Source organism: Zalophus californianus, chromosome 10 (assembly GCF_009762305.2).
Source record: "Zalophus californianus isolate mZalCal1 chromosome 10, mZalCal1.pri.v2, whole genome shotgun sequence".
Taxonomy (NCBI): Eukaryota; Metazoa; Chordata; class Mammalia; order Carnivora; family Otariidae; genus Zalophus; species Zalophus californianus.
Window position 1 is genome coordinate 41,178,490 of NC_045604.1, and position 25,394 is coordinate 41,203,883.

A 25,394-nucleotide genomic window follows, 5' to 3' on the forward strand; every position below is an offset into this window, starting at 1 on the left:
AGCACACCAGCAGTACTGAGAGTACCAGTTTCAAAGTACCTTCACCAGCACCAAATTCTAGGATTCCCTCCCTGGTCGTTTAACACACAAAACAGAAGTCTGTACTATGATGTATTGCTTTGCGTGTCTTTGCTAATGAAGGTGGCATTTTCTCGTATTTGTTTACTAGTTACATTTTTGTAAAACCAAAACAAAAACATTTTGGTAAACACCGAAAATGTCACCGGGTTTCTTGCGTATTGGAGTCACCTCGCAGGTCAACAGGGCAAGAAATGATGCCAACCCAGTACCAGGACACATAGAAGTCACTGTGTGACTTCATCAAAGACAAATTCTAAGCGTAGACGACCATGCCTTCCTCCCCATCTTCATATTCGTCCCTCACCGCCCCTGGTGTCCCTTGTTTAGGGACAACGCCAGGAGAAAAACCAGGGGACGCTCTGTAAGGTTGGAGAGGGGGGCACACCGTCCCGTTCCCCACCCAAGCTGGACTTGACTAGGCTGGGAAGGCACATCTGTTTACATCTCTGGAACGAATTCAGGATGGGGGCGTCGCGAGGGTGGAATCCGTAGAGCCTCTGGGTCCTGTGGCAGGGGAGGTGGGCTTCCCGCGCCTGCAGCCAAGTGGCGTCGAGCAAGCTGATGAAGCCTTAGAGACCCTTGGCGGCGACGTGCCCCAGAGGTGGGCCTTCTGTTTTATTTCCGCCAGGAACTGGCGTTGAGAATTTAAGTGTGCGTGTGTGCCTTGTAAATACAATAAGCACACATGCCCCTTCTCTCTAACCCGGTTAGCCCGGGTGTCCGTGTGCGCGCTGCCGCCCTGCACGCACGAGGTTCCGGAATTGTTCAAAGCGCCCGCGGTTGCAGCAGGCGAGGCAGAGCGCTCCCTGGGGACCGAGGACAGGACCCAGCTGAGCCGCCGTGGGCAGAGCGGCGCCGGCAGCCCGGCAGCCAAAAGGCGCGGGGACCCGACGGGGCCAAGGAGGAGGGAAGCGCGGAGTACCCGCGGCAGGCCGCGGCGAGCGGGAGCGCGCATCGGGAGTCCAAGCCCGGCCACCTCCGCGCGCAGCCCCCGGCCGCCTTCCCCCGCCCGCCCGCCGCTGCCCGCGGCGTGACTCGAGCCTTCCTGGCCGAGTACTGGCTGTCCCTGGCCTAGCCTCAGCCAGACGCGGGGGAGAGAGAGCAAGGGCTGAGAAGCGCCGGCGGGAAAGGAATTGGCCGGAGGAGACGAGGAGGAGGAGGAGTTGGAGGATGGAGGATGGAGTCCCGGGCGGAGAGAAACCGGGGGCCGAGAGCGCGCGAGCGGAAGACTGTGCCGTGCGGCCCGGGTCTTCGGAGGGTCTGCCACGCCCTTCCCCATCCTTTGGCCCGAATGGAGGGGTAGTGGGGATACGAGCCGCCGGCCGGGTCCGAAACCCCCGCAAGACCCACGGAAACCCGCAAGCCCGGGGCTCCGCCGTCCAGGAGCACCTGCTGCAGCGGTCGAGCCCGCCGCAGTATTTATACCCGGGGCGCGAGCCCGCACGGCGGGGCGCAGGGACGGAGGGGGGAGGTTGCGGGGGGAACGGCGTCCCGCGAGGCCCCGCCCCGTTCGGTGCGGCCCCGCCCCCCTGCGCGACCCTCCACACTCGGGGCGCCGGGACCCCCCACTCCGGCCGGGGTCCGCGGCCCGCTGCCGGGTGTGGGGATTGGCTGAAGGGCGGGCCTCCCTGCGGAAAGCGACGTCACGGCCGTTCCTGCAGTGTGAATGAATCAAAATGCCTGGGTGACCGCGGCCTCCCCGGCGGCCGGCACGCGAAGGGTGGAGGGGGAGGGGGAGAGAAGCGGGCGGGGGAAGGAGGAGGGGAAAAAAGCCAGAGCTGCAGCAACAGCGTCTCCTCAACCCGGGATGTGCACCTACCCGGGAGAGCGAGATCAAAGGGATTTGAAACAGACTGAGGGCTGGCGGGGGGAGGGGGCCAGCCAGCCTGTGGAATCCTCCCGGAGAGGCGGAGGGTCCGGCTTCCACCGTGACTTCGGCGGCCTAGTTGGGGTTTTTATTATTATTTTCAAATTTCTGAATCCAGCTTAAGCGAGAGAGCAAGAGATCTCCGTAGACTGCGACTCCCCGGCTCTCGCTCCAAGATGATGCAGAGCGCAGCTGTCCCCGCGGAGGGGGCTGTCAAGGGGCTCCCGGAGATGCTTGGTGTGCCGATGCAACGTAAGACACCCCCCTTTCTCGCTGATTTAATTCGATAACAAGACAGCCAGCAGCCTTGGCCGGTACGGGGCGGGTCGGACGCTGCGTGTAGCCTGGACCGGAGGGGCCGGGCGGGGCGAGGGGCCGCCAGCCCCGGCGCAGAGGCGGTCACAGGGCAGGGGCACCGGCCAGAGTGCATTTAAAGGGCCTGGCTCTTGGCTTTGGGGGCCGAAAGTGAAAGGCTCCCGAGCGTGCTCGGGGCCAGCGGAGGGTACCGAACCCCGCATCTCCAGCCCATGGCTTTTCTAGGAGCGTTGGCAGAGTGCTGTTTGGGGACACCAGGGGAACGAACTGCAGGCCAGGCCTGAGGGCTGGGGTGGTCCCCGTAAAGCACCCTCCCTCCTGGGGTTCCGGTCGAAGCTCGAAGTACCGCTAGTGCAACTTCACCCCAGCTGGCGGGAAGTTGGAGAGCGCGTCCCCCGCCCCCGGGGCTGGCGGCGCGGAAGCCCAGGCCACACGCTCTGTCCCCGCGCGCAGGGCGTGCGCGCCCGGTGCGTCCTCAGCCGCTGCTGCCCGCGGCGCCCGCAGCCTGCGCCGCCGGCGACTGCCTGCTTTTAGTGAGGAAGTCAACTCGCCATGTTCCAGCTAGCCGAGGAATGCAGGGGAGGGGGAAGCGCCGGGACGAAGTTGTGAACTCGGGGTACAGCCTTTGCGCAGGCGAGGACATACTTTCCGGACGGCTTGGACTCGGCAGGGGAGACACATAGGGTGCCCCTAAGGTATCTGGGCGCTTTGCTCGCCCACCCACTTTCTTTCCCGCGCCCGATATTAGCAAGACTGCGGGAGCTCGAGGCGTGTTTATCCCCAGGTCTCTGTGTGTGTTTGGGTGTGCGCGCTGAGGCATTTTCCCGGAGGGAGCCTGTCTCTGTCCCGCACTCCCCAACGGAGTCTTCGATGGAGAATCTGTGCGGAGGCCGGAGCAGGTCCCGAGGCATCGCGCGCGCACGGCGGGTGCCTAGTGAGTCCTGCCGTACAGGCTCGCGGACTCTGCGCAACACCCCTGCGCACCGTGGAGAGGGAACGGTTCCCTCACTCCGCTTGCCAAGGGACTGTGCTTCCGTCCGCGATTTCTTTAGTGGAGCGGTAGCTACGTCCTCGAGGTTTATTTTAAGTAAATAAAATAATGGTGTCTACTTACGAACTCGGAGGGCGCGCGGCTGCGCCCTCCTGCGCCCTCCTGCGCCCCGGCTCTCCGCCGCAGGGATTCTGCCTGGGCCATACCTCAAAGGGCAGGCTGGCGATCGTGTGTGTCCTGGGCTTCCCTGGGAAGTTTTTGAGAAGGAACTGGAAGAGGATGGCTTCCCCCAAACCTATGTAGGTTGTTCTCTGACTGTATCCTGCAGTTATCCTTTGTGTCTTTTCCTGTCAACTGTTGGCAAACGGTTCCACGTCTGCGTCGCGCGTTGGGAAGTTGCCTGCTGACCTAGATGTGTCTGTAGAAGGCTTTCGGGGTCCGCTGCTGCCCTCACTGCTCCCACCCCACCGCGGGCAAGGAGGGAGTGGGTTCTCAGCCCCTGCAGAAACGGAAACACAGACGGACTGTAGCTCTGCGTGAGTGAGGGGAGCGTGTGAATGGGCGGAAGGCGTGTGTGTGGCTCGTGGCCTTGTCGCCCAGTACGTCTGTGCTTTAATAGTTGTGGTCCGTAGGTGGCCTGTCAGGACGCAAAGAGGGCCGAGTGCTCTGCTCTGACATCCTTTCCTGGGGCGCTCAGCACACTTCGATGTCTCACTTTTTGTTTCTCTTACTCAGAGACAACCTTGATTTCGACGTCAGGAACTCGATTTCCTAAAATGCCTAAAACTTGCCTTCAGAGCTACAGTTCACCAGGGCTCCAGTCTGGGTTCCAACTGTGGAGAACTCAGTGAAGCAGAGAGTGGGAGTCTCATCCCAGGGCTGCCCAGCAGAGGCAATGCCGAACCAGGAGGGGCTGGTCTGCCTTTCCTTTTGTCTTGCCCTGGTTCTGGGGCCTGTTGAAGGAAGCAGTGGCCAAAACTGAGGGGCCCAATCCCTGAAGACTTGCAGTCCAGCTTTTTTTTTTTTTGGCGGGGGGCATGCATGGAACATACTCATCCCCTTCCAGCAGATGTGACTGTTGGTGCAGAGAACTGGGCATAGGTGGGGTGTGGTCCCCTCACACACATAAACACCACCATTCTCTTTTCTGGAACAGGTGGCCCACTGGCCTAACAACTCTCTGGGGGGTGTGGGGGGGGACATGCCCTTAGACCTCAGGGAAGAAGAAGGGTCATCCCAGGCCTGTGGGTGTTTAAACCTAGGGAGAGTGGAGACAACAGAAAGGCTCTCTGGCAATGGTTCTTCCAACCCTACAACTGGAAGGTCTGGGTTGCCCCCCCCCCCGCCAGGGGCACACACACAGGCATATTTGGTTTCTTTACCTTGAGCTGCACAGATGTAGGGATACCCCAACCTGGGTCCCTCTGGTGCCCTGGCCTCATAGGGGCATTTTAGGAGTTTGAATCCAGTTTGTTTGGGAGGCAGTTAGAATATTCTTTTGAGGGTGGGTGAGGTGCATTCCCTTAAGGAAAACGTTAACCAAGTAGTGTAATAATTTCTCTCTTGGCGAGCTTATTCCTGGCTCTCTGCACCACCACCGCCACCCCCCCACCCCCCACCTCCCACCACTGCTCGCTCCTGGGCGGACTTGTCAGCATGGTCACCCTCCTCCTGCTTCCCCGCACAGACATTGCAGGGCTGATGAGAGCCTTGCGGCTTCGACAGCTCTGCGGCGGCCTGATGGGGCCCACGCTTGGCTCAGACTTCTCCAGACAAGCTTGAGGATCCTCATCTGTTTGAGGGGCATCAGCCTGGGGCAAGAAGCTTGGGAGGAATCGGTGGGAGGAGTCTGGGAGTGATCCCCAAGAGAACCCTGGAGTAGGGAGGTAGAGCCCCACCCCCTTTTAAATCTCTGCCGGGTTCCGGGCAGCCCGGTTCCTGTCTTTGGTCAGTGTGTTCTAAGGAACTCAAAACCCCCAGCTCCTTGCTCTGGGTGACAGGAGCACTGTTTGTGTGAGGCTGCACCTTGAGGTTCACGTCCAGCATGAGTGGAGGTCCTGTCCAGCGTGGGCCCAGGGCCTTGGGTAGTTTTTTTTCTGGCTAGGTGGATAGGTTCAGAAAGGGACCTTGTCCTAAGCTGGCGGGTCCCAGCTACTTGGCCCACAATTAGGATTGCGGTTCTCTCTCATTATGGGTACAGCCTGCTTCTGCTCAGGTCTTCCCGCCACCTCCCTCTGGGCTGTAGAAATGCCAGGTCCGAATTCTCACAGTTCCGACCCCGGGGGGGGGGGGGGGCGGCAGTGTTGGATTCCACGATCGCCTCCTGATCCTCCTCTGAACCTGTCTCCTCCCTGAACTCATCGGTTTCCCCACGCATCTCCGCCCGCTGGCCCCTCTTGCCTGCCAAGACGACTCGGAACAGTGAGGGACATAACAGGGAGGTGGATGTTTTATTGCCCCTTGCCCTCGGTTTTGGCCTGTCTCCCACGTAGTTTCCCCGGGCACCAAGGGAAAGGACAATGGCCCCCGACGGCCTCCGGGTTGCTGGCTGGAGAGCTGGCCAACCCTGGTGGGAGAAAGGAGCGACCCGCTGGGTCCAGGCAGGGAGTGATAAACGGGGAACATGTCCAGGGCATCTCCCGTCCCACCCTTATCTCCTAAAATATCTACTTCTTGCAGCTCTTGCAAACCCCGAAGTTGTGAGTAAAGGGTATTTGATTGTGTATGTGGTAGGATCTGGGTGAAGAACTTCTCTAGGACGCCCCGCTACCTTTTCTCCTCTTCTGGGGCACCTGCGGATGCGTCCGGTAAATCTTCTAGCATGGATTCCATTCGAGTCCTCACTCCCGACCTTATCATCCTTCTTGCATACTATTTCTTAAGGGGTGGAAAGGGACTCATTTCCAGGGCCAGGAGGTCTCTCAAACTCTGGAGCAGCGATTCGAGCTTCTTTCCATTCCTGCCTTTCCTGATGGTGCTGGAAAGAAAAACAAGGAAAAACTTTATTGTATGATTATGATATATACCTCCATATATTATATATACGGAGAGACAGAGAGATGTTGATTGATTCAGATTCCGATACAGAAATTCAGACAGCAGCCCCGGGCACCACAAATCTCCTTCCCCGCGTCACAAAAATATTGTCAGGAGCGAGCCAACTTTTAAAGGTCAGACTGGTGCCTGTCCCCGCCGGCAGATTCAGGCCTCGCGAATTGGGGATTCCGATTCCCTAACCTGGAGGATCCCACCCCAGCCTCGGGCCAGAGCTTCGCTCCACCCGGAGGGGAATTTGGAGAAAGCCGGGTGATCACAACAGCACCTCGTTGCGGAGCCGGGTGGCCGAGGGCGCCCGAGGAGCGAGCGGGCTCCGACCTCCCCGGTTCCACTGTCTGGATCAAAGAGGGCGGCGAGGGTGGAGGGGAGCCCTCCTTGGCCGGGCGCGGCCCCAGTGCGCTCAAGGAGCGGAATTAAAGGTTTAACCCGGACGGGGAGCGGACAGGCGGGGAGGGTGAGGGGCGAAGGTCTGCCCTGAGAGGTCCCCAGTGATCGGGAAAGATGGAAAGTCGGGACTGAGATGAGGAAGCAGGACCCTACTCGAGTTGTTTCTTCGCTTGGCCGCCGTGCGGGCACGTGGAAAACCAGGGCCAGGCGGGGCTGGGCGGGAGCGAGACGGCCTTGGGTCCGGGAGTGGGACCTGCGTGTCCCCCGCGCGCCGCGGGCAGAGCTCCTCCGTCCGGCGGGTAGGCGCTGGTCTGGGGGGCCCAGCGAGCTGAATTCGTTCAACAGGGTTTTGCAGCGTACCTGCGGGGGCTGTGCGCTGGCTCGACGCGTGCCCTGGGTGTTGAGGGCTTGCCAATGGGAGCAAGTGCGCACAGGACGGCCCATCTAGGAGAGCCGGCTTTGCGCACCCCGCGTCCCTCAGCCCGAGGTAGAGGTCGTGCCTGCGAAGGGGGCAAGGCACGGGCGACCTCCGTGTCCACCGCGCGCGCCACATTCGGCATTCCTGCGCCTCGGCCCTTTCCCTCCAACCACCTTGCCCGTTCCATTTCTCGGCTTTCTCTCCCGCGCGGCCCCAGCGAGCGGGGACTGGCCAAGCTTGGGGCCCGGTTCCTGCCCCTTTGAAGCGGCGGCAGAGACTTAACCCGCGGGGAAAGGCGCGGAAAGCGGGAGCGCCGACAGAGTGCCCAGCCCAGGGAGGCCGGGCCGACACCTCTCTTTCTCCCCATACCCACTTCTCGCCAAGCATTTGGGAAAGCAAAACTAAACTCCAACGCCAGCGGCCCAAGGCTTTCCGAGACTTTAACCCTTGGAAAGCATTCTTCCCATTTGGGCAGCGGCTACTTATGCACGGATCTTGGAGGCAGCCAGCGGGTCTGCGAGGTCCGCGCAGCCCGCGCGCTCTGCGGGGGTTCGAACCTCGGCTCCCGACCCTGCTCCCAGCGCTTAGCGGACCTCGACGAGAGCTCGAAATGTGGCGGGCTCACAAGAGATGAGGTCTCTACCTGGGCAGCTGATGCAGTAAATTAAATTCGACCGTGCCACTGGGTGCGGGGAGAGGCGCAATGGCGCCGGCCGCAGGTTGCACCTGCCTTATAGAGGAAGCCACGGCCGGTCCGGGTCGGAGGGCAGGCTTCAGTCTGGGGCGCTCAGGGGGATGGCTTCGTCCGGGATGGAACTTTTTTTTTTTAACTTTTTTTTTTTTCGACGGCAGAGTGAATGTCCTTTAAAGGGATCTGAAGGGTGAAACTAATCAGGAAGGAGAGGAATTATTAGCCAGGCCCGGGCGGGATAAGACCGGGAGCGGCAGGAAGTTGAAGGAAGACCAAATGCTAGGTGTACCTCGCTCTTGACACGCCAAAAACGAAGCGGGATTAAGGCAAGAATGTTGGCTGAATGCTCAGGGGATTAGAGCAACGCGAGTCCTCAAGACGTCTTGGAGACCGCCTACATCACTGCAAATAAATACCAGGGTCGAGTTTTTTAAAATTGCGTCCTCCTAGAGGTGAGGTGGGGGTCGATGGAGGCAGGAAACCGGCAAAGCAATTTCTTTCCAGTGAGTAGACAAAACACGGCCCACAGGGGCGTCTTGGGTTTTGAACAGTGACCTGATGACCCCGGCTGACCAGGTGTAGACAGCCTCAAGTCCTAAATATTCCCATTGTCCTAACTTCCCATTTGCCTCGGATTTAGTGCCCTTTCACTGTGTGCTACAGTCAATTAGTGAGTACTTAGCACCGCATTAGCAGGCAGAACCCAGAGGGACACCCGTGCTGAGGCGGCAGGCCTGGAGGAAGGGGCGGGAGGTTGCACCTGCAGTCCCCCGCGGATGGGGGGGGGACTAACCCCCTATCAGGTTAACTGGGACTAACCTTTCTATCACGTTAAGAAGACTGCTTTGAGCCTCTTGTTTTGGTCAGCAGTGATGGATATTTGGTGGATTTCTCTGGCTGGGAGACGAGTCTCCTCCAAATTGAAGAGTTGTGGATGGGAAGGGTTGGTGGCCTTGGATGGAGGGACCTTACATCATTGCTTTCATTTAGGGAAATTGAGCAGGATTTGAGCTGAGAAGCTTTGGAATGGTAGAGATTTGGAAACAGTTTAGCTGTCCACCCAACGAAAGGAATACTACTACTCACTTTGGGAAACAAGGTTGGAGTTTGCTGTGGTAGCACCAGATGCTGGGTTTGGAGATGGTGGGGGTGGGGAATGCAGGTTTCCTTCTGTAATGATTTTCTGCCTTTTTTCTCTTTCTGGAATGTGTGTTAACAATGCCCGCGACACAGATGTGAGCAAACTACTGCTGTTAGTAAAATTCCATTATGGCTTACGTGTCTATCTTCGTTCTCGTTCTTTCTCTTCTCCCTTTCTTCCCTTTCTTGCTCTTCCTTCCTTCTTTTGTGAGGTGTTTGCAGGGTGGGCACATGGGTTCCTGCACGGATTCACAGCACAGGGGTTTTGTTAGAGGTTGACTCTTTGGCAGGCTGCAGAGTGATGGGATCCCTCACTTTTTTTTTTTTTTTTGAGGCTTAGAAGGAAGGGCAGTTTCTGGGTCCAGCACAGAGGCTGCCCAGGAGCTGGGCTATTGTTGTTTGTGGTAGGAAAAAAGTCATCTAAAGTAGATGCTGCAGTGAGATTTTGCCTTTTTTTAGGTCCTAAATTCTGCAGGAGCCCTGATCAAAATGGAGCACAAATAAACCATTTTGAGGCACTGCTGTTGGGAGTAGGTGGACGGGTTGGGTTTAATTGGCAAAATTGGAATTGATTCTCTCTTGGAAAATGTACTCCAGGTTAACTTTATTAATAGTGGATTGGAAAATCATCTTGTGCGGCAAGTCCTAAGTCCTGTTGTTATTTTGGTGGATTTCGATTTCTTTCCTCAGATTTCCTCAGCCCCATTCCCTCTGTCAGTCTGGGTCTAGCCACAGATGTTTTACTGCGGTATCTCACCCCCAAATGCCTTTAAAGTATAATTTACTTTAATTATAATGTTAGAGGGTTAAGGGATGGGTTCTGGGAATAGCTTAATAGAGACAAAACTTGCAGCCAAATTAATTGAAAGTTTCTCGTTATGAGGGAGAGGTTGCCAAACATATGGAATATTGCTACGGAATGAGACATCAGAAAAACCCATTGTGGCGATTTAGCAGTGATTAAATGCGAAGATGGAGTGGAAGCAGAGATGTGTCTGCAGCATTTCCGTAGACTGTCATGGATTTGTTTAAGATGACTTTCTGTTTTATTTGCAATCATTGAGAACATTCGATATCCTACTGAAGAACATTAATTCTGTGTCAATATCTAATCTAGAAGATAATCCTATACCTGCAAATACATATTTACATTATGTATTTTATTTACTACAGGACTCCTATTAAAATGTTGTCCAAATTCAGCCTTAATCTCCAGGATACTTTAGGATTTGATCTCTGTATTGAAAATGTTACTATTTTTTGAGCTGCCTAAGCAGAAAAAGAACAAAGGAGATTGTCAGAGGGACCCTGAACCACCAAATGAAACAAATAGGATCTGTCGGGGAGGGAGGATTCTGAAGGACGGGGGGGGGGGGGGGGGGGGGGGGGTTGGGGGGGGAGAAACATCAGGCACCGTCATTTCTGACATGAGAAGGCTTTTCTGACTTTTTTCCTAGTTTTTAGTCATTCGTCAAGACACACACACACAAAAACTAGGAAAGACTGGAAATTAGATGAGATGTGTAGGTTGATGTGTTTTTAAAGTATGTAAGTATTTTAAAGTATGTAAGCAAAGTATAATTGTAATAGAGAATGTGATTTACCTTAAATGCAATGCCAGCTTTTTTTTTTTTAAATTAAGCTTTTCTCAGGATTTGTGTGGCTCTGTTTAATGCTTCATCACCATCACAAAATACCACAATGTTCAATGCACCTTTTCTGCTCAAGTTTTGAAGATTTAATATTGGAATTTTGTGCTTCGGTTGTGTTGCTTACGGGATAATTCTTACTAAGTTATGAAGAAATGTATAAAATATTTGGGAAAATTATGTCACGGTCTCTTCAAGATACATGGGTTTAGAACAGGGGAAAATATGAAAAAGGAAGCTATAAATTGTTCAATAAAAATGATTGTCCTTAGTAGGGAGATGGAAAATACAGAGTGTGTGTGGGGGAACCCAGACACACAGAGTCATGATTTTCATGTAAAACACATCTTGAGTCTCAGGCTCACCCTGTATGTGGACTGCAGAGATAAATTAGTCCTTGGATCCAGTTCCTTCAGCCACAATGATCAGGTGATTGAAAAGGGGAGTTGGGACCAGAAAACAGGATTTTACTGTCAGTGGTGATGGTGGAAACTTTGAAGTGGAAAGTTTTATTTGTGAAGTATAGATCTAGGAATAGAACTTTTAATTAATTTAATTTTAACTATAGCTCTGTTATAATTCTTAGACTTGGACATTCCAGAAGCTAGGTATGAGTTTCAGCAGGCACGGTGCCATGCTTGGTATGTCCTGTGGCCATATGTTGATACACTTTAGAATTAGTCACTTCCAGACTAAATCAATAAGTTCCCCCCCCACCCCTACCCCTACTGAGGGGGCCTTCCCCAGCCTGCCTTTTTGAAACTGGCTTCCTTCTTACTTACTCAGGGAAACCTGTTTTCTCCCCCTTATATGTGGGGAAGGAATGGAGAATTCTAAGAAAAACAATATTTTGCATAATATTTCAATTGTTTTTGTGTTTCCTCAAAGCCCCATTTAGCTTCTTCTTTCAGTTTGTAATCAGGAAAGAAAATTAAATAAATAAAATTATGTAGTTGGGAAACATATATCGGCCAAAATGTTATTTAAGATGAGCTCTAAAACTACTTAGTTCTCAAGTGAAGTCACCAGCAAAGGGGTTTGGAGTGAAAGCCACAGGCTTTCTTGAGCCCTTTTGGAAGCCTTGGTCTTCAGTCAGCCCTAGCCAGAACATGTCCCAGACAAAAAGAAGCTTCCTTTGACTCCCAACTGTGTACCCTTTGGGAAGCTCTTTTAGATGTAGAGGTTCACTTTTCGCAGAAAGTGAGTAGAGTAAATGAACTTGCAGATTTGCAAGTCCTCCACAAAGTTCAGAGTGCTGGCAATCTTAAAGACCAGGACCAAGGCTCCCATCTTGCAGATGGAGCAGCCCTCAGTGGCTGAAGTGCTCCTGGGTGTCCCAAGAGGGGGCCAAGCCTCCCTGGAGTGTCATGGGATCTGCCCACCCCACTGGGAGTGCTGGAGCATAGACCCTAGCTCCTCTCCTGAAAGAAGCAAGGAAAACCTTGTCATGGGCATGAGGCTGTTCAGTCAAATTCTGAAACCAAAAGAGGAACTCTGTCCAAGGGGGAGTTAAAAAGTTAAAAAGCAGGGTCTTGTGGTGCTCCGAGGTGGCACATCAAAGTCCAAATTTTACAAAATATTAATCTGATCTCGGCATGGTTCAGTGAACATTATTCCTAATAACGCTAAATAACTTAATTTTTAAAATATCAAAATACTCACCAGCATTAAGATTTCAGTAGAAATATGGAAAGTCCAGTACATTTTCCCAGAAAGGTGCACTTTCTTCAGTACATTTTAGAAGTTACTGCCGAGTGTGTTGGTTCTAGTTCTAGTCTCTTTAGTGGAAAAATGTTTTTCCCCACCTTGCTGTTCTTCCGTGACCAGAGAGATAGAAAACACCATCTTTCAAAGAATTAAAATCGATCAAACAAACAAATGCAAACCGTCTCTGAAATGCTTCATGGTGGGCCCTGGTTCCTTGAGAGCAGTTGCTTGGAAATGAAAAAACGTGAGCGGGGAATAAAAACACAGAATACTTTTTTAGATGTCACGGGGAGGGGTATGTGTGGAGGGGGTGATTTGGTTTACCACAGACCACATCAGACCTTTTGACCCCGTCTACTTCCCAGTTTTCTGAAACTTCACTAATGGAGGAATTGGGGATTTAAAATGGAGTCCATTTTCGGATACACCCTCTGAAAACTAAGCATCTTGTGCCCACACAGCAGTATTTCAGGTGATTGGAGGGTATGGGTTTTATAAGCTTCCTTGATGAAGAGGTAGATTAAGGCGACAGGCAAAGAAAAGGTTTTTAGCCGTTTGTCATCAAATAGGAAATAGTCACTTTGCCATTGGGCATTTAGAGATCTCCAAGAAAAATACTAGAATCCTCATTGGCTGATATGAACTCAATCCACTCTCACCTGAATACATTACAGCAAAAGTGAAGTGAGGTCTGTTGGTGGTCCCAACCCACCTCCCCATTCTCACCATTCACATATGGGGGAGGAGACAAAGGTCTGGCAAATTTGCCCTCATTCTGTGGAGGAAACAATCTGCCAGATTTCTTTATTCCAAGAAGACTTAACCTTGTAATGTTGCATTATCTGCTATTCATATTCTGGGATTATGCTGATTAGAAAGGGGTGTACATCTTCAGATGCTTTAGAACTAAAAGGATGGAGGAGAGTTTTGAGTGTTTTGTGTGTGTAGGGGGAGGTCAGTGAGGGAGGGGAAATTATATCAGGAAATAAGGAAATGAGATGATTTTAATATATTTTAAATATATAAATTCATCTTGTTGATGACTGGCCATGGGGAGTGGAAGAGGGAGTTACCAGTGAGCTAGGCAACAGTATTATGGGGCTAGGTGTTTTATACTCATTGTCTGATATGATCACACAGCCAACCCTGCGAGACTGGTGTTACCATTGCTGTTTTACAGATCAGAAAACTGAGGCTCAAAGACGTTAAGCGATTTGTCCAAAATCGTATACATGGTAGACTGAGATCTGAACCCAGATCTATCAGACTCTGATCTGGGATTTATTATAAAAAATTTGGCAGACCTAAAGATTTGAAGATCTAAACTCGAAGCAGAACTGAAAGCTTTCCAATTCTCCCAACAGTTTTCTAAAAGAGTATTTGAACAAAATGTTTCCTCTTCCCCCTAGCTTTCTATAGTGTTCAATGCTCACTTTCCCCCACTGCTCCAGGGTTGGACAGCTCCCTCCTTCTGAGATGCTTCCTTTCCAGAGAGGGAGCAGGACTTGAGAAGAATTGGCTTTTTTTCCAGAATGGCCATGCCTCAGCCTGTGTGTGCATGATGTTTATGTGTATGTGTGAGTGTAAGTATCATGGTATATGTGTGCTGGCGTACCTACCAGTGTGTGTATTACAGGTGCATGTCTGACTATATGCAAACATGTGTTTGTCTGTGTGAATGTGGTATGCATGGGTGCTTTCGTGTGTGTCTCAGGGTGTATCTTGGATTATTTGTGATTGTGTGTGTTTGTGTATGTTAGTATGTATATGTGTTTGTGTTCTATGTGTATGTGTGTACTAAGTATGTGAATGTGTGTGTTTGTCTGACTGTGTATGTGTTTGTGTGGGTGTGGATGTCCTGGGATGAGTCCAAGGGAGCCTCCCTGCCTATGTTGTTGCTCTCGCTGTGCTTAGGTCTGTGCTTTGAGCCATGTCACTCTGCAGGACTCACAGAAGCCTCTGGGCCCTGCCGATGGGGAAGGCATTGTACCGTGTGACCCAGCATCTCCCCAGATTCCTTGGCTGTTCTGGGGGCTTTGCCGTCTTTTCATGGCTGAGCTCACTCTCTGCCCAGCCCCAGCAGAGAACATCACCAAAGAACCCTTTCGTGCAGATAAGATAAAAATGTTCATTTTAAGTGAAATGACTCTTCGTATCAGAAACTGAGTTTATAGGTTAAATTCTGTCTTAGCAACTCCCAGGATCGGCTTAAATTCCAGTTTTTAAAGTGAAATCTTGTGATATTAAATACTGCATGAAGTAAGTTGAGTTTATTAGGGACTTGGAGATCTTCTGGCTCCTCGGAAATTTTGGTTACAACTTTATTTCTGGTAGGAGACCCCTATAACCTCTGTCCTGTTTGGGCTCTCTGAATTTAAAAATAATAATCATTTATTGTAAGTTTAAAAAAAGCTTGTGTTGTTGCTCCTGGAAAGATTTCTAGATAGCTTACATTTCACACTAATCAAAATAATTGCACGGAGTGCTGTCACCTGAAGAGTGGGATCTGAGTTCACAGGTCTCCACCCCCTCATAGCCAGGGATGAATCTGAACTTGACAGATGCCATCAACAAGCTGACACCTTGCAGCTGGGGGGATGGGGGTCAGCAGGACAGAGGCTTCTGCTTCCCACCCTCCTCTGGGTGTGGGGTGTCTGTCCCGTACAGCACATGCATACCCTGTCTACAGGATCTAAATGTATGTCTCAAACATTTCCATTTGCCCAGTGTTTCGGAGCCCGAGAGGCCCGTGGCTTCTTTAACGCCCTTGTCACTGTATGCAGAGCAGATTTGTGGCTACCTCTTCCCTCCACCTCCCCTCCATAAAATGACAGGGGTAGAGCCAGGTGAGGCGTGTCCAGATCCCTCCAGCTCTCAGGTTGGGTTAGCCTACTTTAAGCGTAGGCTCTTGGTTCAAATCCCAATTCCCCCACTGTGGGACACTGGGCACTTTGCTTCGGGTCTCCAAGCTCAGTTTTCTCATGTGTACAGTGGGGTAAGAACACTTTCCTACCAAGTGGTATGGATTATTGAGATAATATACATCCAGGACCTGGCAGAGTTCATAACAGGCTCTTGACATCTGACTTTACCATTATTGATGTATTACGGATCTCTCAAATCATTTCTACGTTATCTTGGTTTTTAAAAATGCCCCCCCCCCGCAAATCTACATTGGAATACAGTGTGAAAGATTTTTTTTTTAACTTAAAAAAGGGCCCTTAGAATGTCCCGCACATTTTTGCCAAACTCGAGGACCCCAATTTGGTCCCAAGGCCTGAGAGAACCCCGAGTTTGGGCAGCGCAGCCCGACCCAGCAGGAAGCATCCCTGCAAGCTGGAGGCTGAAATGGCTTGTCTCTCTGCTTTTAGTGTTGTTCCTAAGCGTGTTGTCTCCGTTTCCAAGCCTGTAGAACTCCTCTCCCCTGCATACATTAGCCTTAATGTATTCTCTCTTGAATACTCATCATATTAAGGCTCCCGGTAGCTACCTTGCTCGAAATAAATTTTATGAGCGCACATCCTCGCCCTCATCCCCTGCATTTGCGGCCGGGAGGAGAAATATAGCCGCACCGCTCCCGGAGGCAGGGCCAGACGACAGTCAGGTGGGAGCGGGGCGGGCTGCGGGAGGGAGCGGGCTGGCGCACCCCGCGCGGGGACCGCGGCTCTCCGCCCGGGTTCTCCAAGGGTTAATGAGCGTCCGCCGGCCGAGTACCCGGCCCGGGGACTCCGGCCGTCCGCCCGCACAAAGACGCCCCTAGCGGGGCCGTGTCGCCGCGTCCCCGGTGGCCCGCGGGGACAGACGGCGGCCCCCGGCCTGGGACGCGCCCCCCGCGCCTGGTGGGCACGGGCTCGCCGCTCTGCACCCGTGCGTCCGCCAGCCGCTTCCCCGCGCGGGGGGCCTCCGTCTCCTCTCCCCTCCCTTGAAAACCGTGCCAGAGCGATCCTGCTCCGCACCTCCTTCCTCCAGCCCCTGGCTCCGCAGCCAAAGCCACTCCGAATGCGGACGCGGGCAGGAGAACCCAGCGCCCCTTGCCCCCCCCTTTTTAAAAAAATGATTTCTATCTAGTGCGGTTTATTTATTTATAATTTATTTTTTAAAGGTTTTATTTATTTGTCAGAGAGAGAGAGAGAGACAGCACAAGCAGCAAGCAGGGGGAGTGGCAGGCAGAGGCCAAGGGAGAGGCAGGCTCCCCGCTGAGCAAGGAGCTGGATGTGGGACTCATTCCAGGACCCTGGGATCATGACCTGAGCCAACAGCAGACGCTTAACCGACTGAGCCACCCCGGCGTCCCATGAGCCACCCAGGTGTCCCCCCCTTGCCCTTATTGACCTTCTTTACAAGAGTTGTCCCCCCCAACCCCCCAACTGGCCTGGTCATACCGCAGGAGCCCCTGGTGAGTCACTCCTCACTCCTCAGAATCTCCTCTCTGAGTCTCCCGATCTCTCCACGGCAAAGGCCCCCCTGCCCCTCTTCCCCTTCCCTGCTGCTCCAGGGTTGCCAGTCCTGAGGGACTGTGAGAGAGGCGGGGGAGTAGTTGTAGTTGAGGGAGGACTACCCGCAGGCAGACAGGCATGCCCCTGGCCCTGGCGGAGCTGCCCTGGTGGTGTGGGGCGCTCTCTGAGCCTCTACCTGAGGGCCCAATGAGATCAAGTCCGTGAAAGGGGGGGGGGTGTTCCTAACTTTCCCTGCCCTCAGCCACAACAGCACCATATCTAACAGCTGGTTACTGCAGTTATCTCCTAATAATAGCAAGACTTTATTGAGCACCTACTGTATACTGGCCCACTCCTACCTGTATTGATTGAATTACTCTTCACAACAATCCTACTAGGTACTATTGTCATCACCCCCCCCCCCCCCCGTTTTAACAGGAGCAGAGAGAGGTGAAGTGATTTGTTGAAGGTTAAAAAGCAGAGCCAGGATTCAAACCTAGGCAGCCTGGCTCTAGAATCCATGGTCTTACCCTGTGTCTTACTCACCCCCCCATTATTTGATGGAAATCCTCTTGCTGTCGTGTGCTTAGTACTTTGCTGGGCACATGGGAACTGTTTGGTAAGTAACTCGGTAACTAATTGGTAAACATTTTCTTTGTCAAGGAGGAAAAAATTTTTTAAAAGATTTTATTTGAGAGAGAGAGTGTGTGAGAGAGAGAGAGCACAAGCAGGGGGAGGGGCAGAGGGAGAAGCAGACTCCCCGCTGAGGGGGGAGCCTGATGTGGGCTCTATTCAGGGACCCCAGGATCATGACCTGAGCTGAAGGCAGACGCCCAACTGACTGAGCCACCCAGGCGTCCTGGAAAACTTTTGAGATGGGAAAAAATGCCATATGCACAAGGACAGGTAGCAGGTATCCAGACCCATGCAGATCTGCCTCAGTGTGGCTCCTGGTAGTTTTCATGGGGCATTTTGGTGGGAGAATGGGGTCAAAGAGCAAGGCATCTAGTGGGTCTGACTTTCAGGCACATGTTGGTAGCTGCCGAGGCCATAACGGGAACAGGCTGGGTTTGGGGTTTAGTGGGCCCAACACTGACACATGTCCGTCTGTCACTAGAGATGTCACCTAGTGAGGGTCGCAGTAGCCTATCTACAGGTCTGAGATACGAATGACTTAGTACTGGAGCTTTCTTTCTACATAGATTTAGATGTGTTCACATCCCCACCCACCCCCAAGTGCTTTGAGGCTAATTCCGTTATGTTAACACTTTTAAATGGTATCACACCAACACATATGATACGAATCAAGAAACACGGATGAGTCCTGAGAGATTTGGTTTTCCTGGCCCACTCCTACCCGTATTGATATTTTGGAGTGTACTGGAGAAACTGGTGAACTGTTTCAAAGTGGAACGTCTTCTTAGAGAAGACGTGATCAAGTATTTATTCAGTGGGAAACATCGGTGGAGTTACTCGTGTGTGCCAGGCGCGGTGCTAGGCAGTCAGGATCCAAAGCTGCGAAAGGAACACTGTTCCTGCCCCTTGAGAATCCCGCCTCCTAATGAGAAACACAGGGTGGATTGGATTTCGGTTCCCACCTGCCGCCTGGACCGGCGACCTCCGTGGGTGTATAGCCCGCACCATTCTATGTGGCAGCCGAAGGGTTTGGGTGATGTCCTTTTCCTCCCGTGGGGAAGGAATTGTGAAGAATGGGAAGGCATCCACACAGGGTCCAGCCCGGTGAGTGGTGCTGCGTGGAAGGCTCACCCTGCCTTTCTCTCTGCTCCCCACAGAGATCCCTCAGTGCGCCGGCTGCAACCAGCACATCCTGGACAAGTTCATCCTGAAGGTCCTGGACAGACACTGGCACAGCTCTTGCCTCAAGTGTGCGGACTGCCAGATGCAGCTCGCCGACAGGTGTTTCTCCAGGGCCGGGAGCGTCTACTGCAAGGAAGACTTCTTCAAGTAAGTCCGAACCCCGGGGGCTGTCCTCAATTCATTCTGGGGTTGGATCCATTGGCAACAATCCTGTTGGTCATGGTGAGGGGACTTCCTAGAATTTATTTTCTGTGGCATTTAGTCTGGGACTTTTCTCCCGGAACCTATTACCCAAGGCACTTAGGCTGGGGCCTTAGCTCACTTGGATGGACCAACTGGCAGCAGCAACACCAAGTACAGGAGGAGGGAGTGTCCGGCAGTGACACCGAGCCCCGTGGGGGTGGCCCGGGGCTGCTGGAGAGGCTCATCAAAGCCTGCAAACATTTGGCACAAATGAGCAAGCCTCAGAGAGGTGGCGTGCATCCTTCAGACGTTGTGTGTTCTGCACAAAGGGAGGGGGGAGGTGGGGAGAGATGCCAGTCCTGGAGACAGAACATGTTTCTCCCTAATCCTCCCAAGGTTTAACTTCAGGGAATAAGTGATTTGAATTTCTGAGGATTCTCAAATTTCTTTCGTCCAATACGAGTTGAAAAGCACATTAAAGATGAATTTGGTTTCTACTGGGGCCTCCTCTCCTCCATGGCTTGTGTTGAGAAGGCAACACTCCTGGTCACCAACACACTTTGGCCAAAAATGCACCACTCTGTCCCTGTGTGTGTGTGTGTGTGAGCATGTGCGAGTGCACACGTGTGTGAGAGCATGAGCATGTGCGAGTGCACACGTGTGTGAAAGCATGAGCGTGTGCGAGTGCACACGTGTGTGTGTGTGTGTGTGTGTGTGTGTGTGTGTGTAGAGGAGAAAGAGGACACGGCGGGCGGGCCTGGCCTTGGGGTTGGCTCAGCTTCGTTCCAGGGTCCGTGCGTCCTCCTTTTCCTGTTTTCTCTGCACCGTCGGGAAGCCTCAGTGAGCTCCAGGGCAGTGGCCTTCTTGCCCAGCTGGGAACCGGGTAGGTGCTGACATGTCCCTGGCTCAGACCACGGGCTGGGCTGTGGGCAAACCCATTGGGATCACGTCACAGGACACTGTCACCAGAGAAGCTCCTTTGAGCCCCTCCCTGGGGTTTGGACCTTGACTAGCTGGCTCCAGGTCTGGGAAAGGGAGGAGGTGGCCGCTCCAGGGTAGGTTGGGGTTTGGGAGAAGTAGTGAGTAAAAGGGTCCCTTTAGACCCAGAAGGGGCCCAGGGTGCAGGCTAGGGAAGGATTAGCACAGGCCTATGAGCCATCAGCCCAAGACCAGAAGTATCAATGACAATTAGTCCCTCAGGCCAGTGCCCTGACCTCCTGCCTCTGTAGCCCTCTTCCCCGTGCCACGGTCCTCATTTGGATCCTTCTGGAGCACTGCTCGGCAGTAACCTCATGACTAAATCTCCCTCCTCCTCTAGCCCACATGCCTCCCCACCAGACCAGCATCCAACCTCACAGCTGACCCTGACCCCCAGCTCCTTCAGCAGGGCACCCTCTGCCTACAGAATATTCCAGATGCATTGTGCCGTCAGAGCCTTCCTCCCTGGACCCCAGCTCCCTCTAGTCCTACCTCACCGCTTTCTTGGGTACCCGACGCCCCTTAGCCAGTTGCCCCCTTTCCCAGGCAGGCTCTGACCCAGGCTAGTTTGTCCTGCAGGGCTGATGTCTGTCCTCTCGAGGCATCCTTCCATGGCTGTGAGTCCAGCTCTTCCGTGGGTGGACACCCTGCCCCTTCTCTCTTCCGGGGACTCAGCATGAGTTGCCTTGTTTTTGTTTACTCCTCCCGCACCTGTTTGATCTTCCTTGCTGGCTTGAGGAAAGGTTTATTAGGTATGCATTTTTCCATTTTTCTGTCCCTGGCATGGCATGTGCCCCTGGCCTTGCCCACAGGCTGTCCCTGGGTTTGATACAACGAGGAGTAGATCCCACAGTGAACTTACAGCGTGTTTGGTGACCAGTTCCTTCTGTCCCTCGTATGCTGTTCTGTGCGTCTTGGACGCCCAGGCTGCCTGGGAAATGCACGGACCCGTGACTTACTTATTTAACTTACTTACTTACTTCTTATTTATTTATTTGTCTATTTTTATTTATTTAAAGATGTATTTATTTATTTTAGAGGTAGAGTGTGAGTGAGGGGAGGGGCAGAAAGAGAAGGGGAGAGAGAATCTCCAGCAGACCCCCCACTGAGCACAGAGCCCCATGGGGGGGGGCTCGATTCTACAAGGCAGAGACCATGACCTGAGCTGAAGTCAGGAGTCCGACCCCCAACCAACCGAACCACCCAGGCGCCCCAGGCCCATGATTCAGTCACAGTCACTCTCTTTGTCCCACAGGACCACTCTGCTTCATAAAATGACCCCCCCCTCAGGGTTGGAACCTTTTGTGAAGTAGGGGAGCCGGCCACAGAGTCAGTGCTGTGACAAGGGGCTGCGTGGAGAGAAATTTAAAGCTGAGGTGATTCTGCTGGCTGTTAATGGAGGGTGGCTCAGACCTGAAGATTGGGCCGCTCTGAAGCCCCCAGGGAGGTCACTTGGCTCCCCAGGCAGTCAGGTCCCACAGAGCTCTTTGGGACTGTGGCTGTTTGGTCGAGCCCCTCACAGTCCTAGGGGAGGACACAGAAGGGGGTCAGTCCTCCAGGGTCAGATTGGCTTCACCTTCCACCCCCAGGGGTCTGGGAACTGCTGCCCACGTGGGGCTCAGGCTGTAACTTGGCCGCAGAGCCGGTGGTCTGCTCCTCATGACTGTTCAATAAACGTCACCAGGCATCTGCTTTCAGATGGCACAGCAGGGGACACGTGAGCAGAGAGAGCACAAGGCAGGGCTGGAGGGGCAGAGCAGTCCCGGAGCCCCAAGTCCCTCCCTTGTCCTACACGGGGCTGCAGGAGGGAAGGCAAGTGCCGTGCACTTGAATTCACCCATCAGACCTCAGAAGGCTTTCAGCTGTGGGATTTGGAAGAGGCCTGGTCAGAGCCAGGGAGACTCTCTTCTCTTTGCTCCTTGAAGAAAAAGAAAAAAGAAAGAAAAATCCCTGACCTTTTCTGCAACGTGAGGAGCATGGACCTCACTGATCCCCTCTCTGGTGTTAAGTTTCATGATCAGTATTTTAAATCTCTTTGCCCTTAACAAGGGGCAGGGCCACTGCTTTGCACAGCTGTAAGGGGTATCCTTTATTCTGTGTGAAGTGTTTTGAATCCAGACTGTAATATGAAGGGTGCCCCGCTGCAGATGTGTAGCACCTCAGAGGTGGGGGGAGGTCAGCCTTCCACCAGCCTTCAGCCCACAAGATGCAGTAATACTAGTGGCTGACAGCAGAGGGCGATGTTGATGTGTGCGCGGACAAAGAAAGAAGTATTGTTGGAAGCTTGTACTCTGTGGTTGTTGCATTTTTCTCTTGGAGCTGGTGAATTCTATCTTGCCCAGTAACCTTGGCTGATTTTTGCTGTTGTTCGTTGGTTTTGCCTCTTGGGTCTTTGGCTGCCTTTCTCCAGAGGAAATGAAATTCTGAGACCGAGAGAAGAGGCAGTGAGTTGACTAACACTGTGGTTCCAAGGCAATTACAATTGGAATCACAAGCTGAGGAGCCAACAACTCCTTGTGTTGCATTTGCTAAACAGGACCTTTCTGGACTGTGTGTCGTGCAAGTCTCGGGTCCCCTATCTCCTTGCCAAGAGACCAGGGCCTGGGGAGGGCAGGAGTTTGGGAGTCGAGCTTCTGGGTCCCCCTCCTCACCGCTGACCGAGTCCTGGGAGGAGCCTGGTAGCTCGCTTACTCTGCAGCATAGTGAACAGCACAGGTTCTCTGCTCCAGGAACTGGTTCAAGTACTGACTCTGTCAGCATCAGCTGGGCGCCCTTTGGCAAGTTCCTTAACATTTCTGAATGCCAGTGTCCTCTTCAGAAAAAGCGAGAATGTTGATGGTGCCTTCTCTAGCAGACCTGGACACAGGAACATCTCACAAAGGGGAGCTATTTTATGAACAGAGTGGTTTGGTGAACCCAGACGGTGCTCAGTTGAATTTCTGTCCTGTCTCAAACTAGCTGTTTGTCAGCAAACAAGTGACCAGGCCTTTCTGAACGTCACTGCCTTATCTTTTGCAAGGTGCTCATTGTAACCCGCAGAGTTGTTGCGAAACGGGAAGGAAATAGCGAGTAAACCATGTCCAGCTCGATGCTGGCTGCTTGATTAGTGTCTCTGGGTTTCTGGCCCTGACATGTGGCCACTTGACCGACATCCCTGGAGGGCCAGGCTGTCAGGGCTCTCCCTCGGGGCTAGGCCTGTACTGACTTCTCCTGGCCTCCCTCCTCCCCGCCTCCAGGCCCCAGCTCTGAGACCTTCCTGTTGAGATGACATTTAAACGTCAGCGGGGAGGGTAGTCCAGCAGAGCTGGGAGGGCACACTTCGGTGTGCTGGGGCTAAAGATGCCACGAGGGTTTGCATGAAGATTTGGGAAACAGAGCAGCAACGATTACAATCTGAAAACAAACAGCGAGGGGGGTCAAAGAGAGAGCAGCATTTAGGTAAAGCACAGCATTCCAGAACATTCCAGGCTTGCCTCACCAGGGCTGTGTGCTCGCCTGCCACAGGGGGGCTGGAGGGGAGAGCCAGAGGCGTTCTGAGAGTGACTGGCACGCCAGGGGGTTCCTGGCTAAACTTCCTGCTCGCTGGGGGTGTCTCCCTGGCCCTGAGGCCTTCATCTACACGGTGGGGGGCAGTGATGGTCACTGCTGGGGACCCAGTGGGATAGAAGGCTGCTTCAACCTTCTTGTCAGTGGGGAGCTGTGCGGGCTGCGCCCCAGTCAGGCCTGGCAGGCGGCTCCGTTCCTCACGGTGCCCCTCCCCCAGCCGGTCAATCTCCAGGCAGTGAGCGAGACCGTCAGCCAAGGGCAGGTAAGCAGTCCTTGGGAGCCCAGGAGATGCTGATTTATCCCCGCAGTTCAGAACAGCCTGTTTCAGCTCCAGCATGCTCTGCGTTTGGCCAGGGCGCTGGGTGGTTTCGCTGGCTCCAGCCTGGTCTTCACTGGTGACCTTGGCCCCACCATCGCTCTGGTGACGGGGGCCTCTGTCCCTCAGCCAGGCAGATGCCCACAGGAGATCAGGTAATATGGGCAGAAGCCCGCGCTCAGCCTTCCTGTGAGGCGGACTTCCCAGGGGTGGGCAGGCTCTGGGGCTGAATCCAGACTCTGTGTGACTGGGGGGCATTTCACCCCTGAGCCTCAGTCTCCTGCCTCTGAAGAGGTCTGGGAATAAACCTCTCTACTTTTCTGGGTTACTGAGGATTGAATCAGATGAAGAAAGTGGTTGTCATCATTATTAGGGGCTATTTTTATTAAGGTCATGATGGTGGGTATATGTAGGGCAGAGAGAAAAAGAGAAGTAGGTTCCTGTGGGCAGAGGCTACAAAAAGCTGCAGATGAGGCAGGGGTCCTGAGGGGGTGGGAGGCGTGGCCCGTGTACAGTGGCAGTGTCAGGTCAGGGGATTGGAACACCCGTCTGCCTGTCGGGGTGGGGGTGGGGGTGGGGGTGGGGCCCCAGGAGTTCTCCCCACAGGATGCCATCCCTCCCTGTGTGGCCACAGCCTTCCCTTCTCAGAGCAGGGCGCGGGGTGGGGGGACCAGCCTGTACTTGCGTGGCTGCCTCTAGCCAGCTTGTACTCTGTCGCCCCAGGAAGAGGCCACCTCAGTTCTGGGGGTTAGTTGCTGGTCCAGTTCGGGGCCAGGTTCTTGTCAAGTCAGTGCTATCTCTGGAAACTACACACCTGCTAGCTTCCCCGTTACCTGCATGTGGGTGCTCATGTGTGCGCATGCACGTGCACACACATGCACGTGCACACATGTACACATTCTTTCTCTCTCTCTCTAGCAAAATGTGCTTAGGGAACCCACGGAGGGGGGGTCTCTTTGACGTGTGACTTTCCATAATTTCTGAATAGTTTATAGTCTAATTCCCTCGCTAAGCAAATTAAACCTTTTAAGGTAACGATCAAATGGTCCAGATAGTGTCTGTGCATGTGGACATTTGCAAGAGTCAAACACACTGGTGGGAACAGGCCCGCCGTCATTTGCGAAGGCCTGTAATCAAGGCAGAAGCAATTACTTAGCCGAGCAGCTTCCCTGGGGACCCGAGGCTGTAGATCAGGCCGTGATGAGTCCGCGGATTATCTGTCCGCCCGCCCGCCTCCCCCCCAGGCCCTGCTTCAGCTGTGCTGGCCCCCCCCTTCCCGGAGCCCAGCCTGGGGCGGAGGCCTCCTGACATCTGTGGGACCTGTCTCCCAGAGACTTTCTGGCCTTGGGGAATCTGTTTGGAACCAGATGGTGGCAAATCAGCCTGGGGGTCGGATGGCATCTGGGCCATGGAAGCGGGTCCCCAAGCAAAGAGGGACGTGGGTGCCCTCGGGGAGGGACGTGTGACGCTGCCTCTTCAGCCCCGGAGAACACACCAGCCAGCAGCAGTAGCTGTCCGTCTCTTCATTGCTGGGGCTCGGCCACCTTCTCTCTCCTTCACCTCCATCCCAGGCGTTTTGTCACGGCTCCCAGCCCCCAAACGCCCTCTCCTTCTGTCCCCATTGCCCGTGCCCTCTCTCAGCCCGTCACCACCCCTCTGTGCCACAGGAACCTTCTCCCTGGCGGGCCCCTGGAACCGCCCTGCCCAGCCCTCGCCAGCCGCGGTCCCTTCCTGCTGGTTCTCTGGCCCTGTCACCCACAAGGGGCCTGTGCGAGCCGCTCTCTGGCTCCTGGGCATCTGCCCCCGGCAGCCCC

At 53.7% G+C, this 25,394-nt stretch overlaps 1 protein-coding gene across 2 annotated transcripts in view; it reads left to right on the plus strand.

Annotated features, from left to right (window-relative positions):
• Positions 1 to 537: 537 nt before the first annotated feature.
• Positions 538 to 25,394, plus strand: part of LHX4 (LIM homeobox 4) — a 41,234-nt gene continuing 16,377 nt past the window's right edge. The window contains exons 1-3 of one of the 2 annotated variants that reach the window (XM_027612731.1): positions 538 to 682; positions 2,067 to 2,200; positions 18,533 to 18,704. In XM_027612731.1, coding sequence (XP_027468532.1) covers positions 2,125 to 2,200; positions 18,533 to 18,704 — 248 coding nt within the window. In that variant the 5' untranslated portion in view covers positions 538 to 682; positions 2,067 to 2,124. The remainder of the gene's footprint in view (positions 683 to 2,066; positions 2,201 to 18,532; positions 18,705 to 25,394) is intronic. The other variant, XM_027612732.1, reaches the window with a different exon arrangement.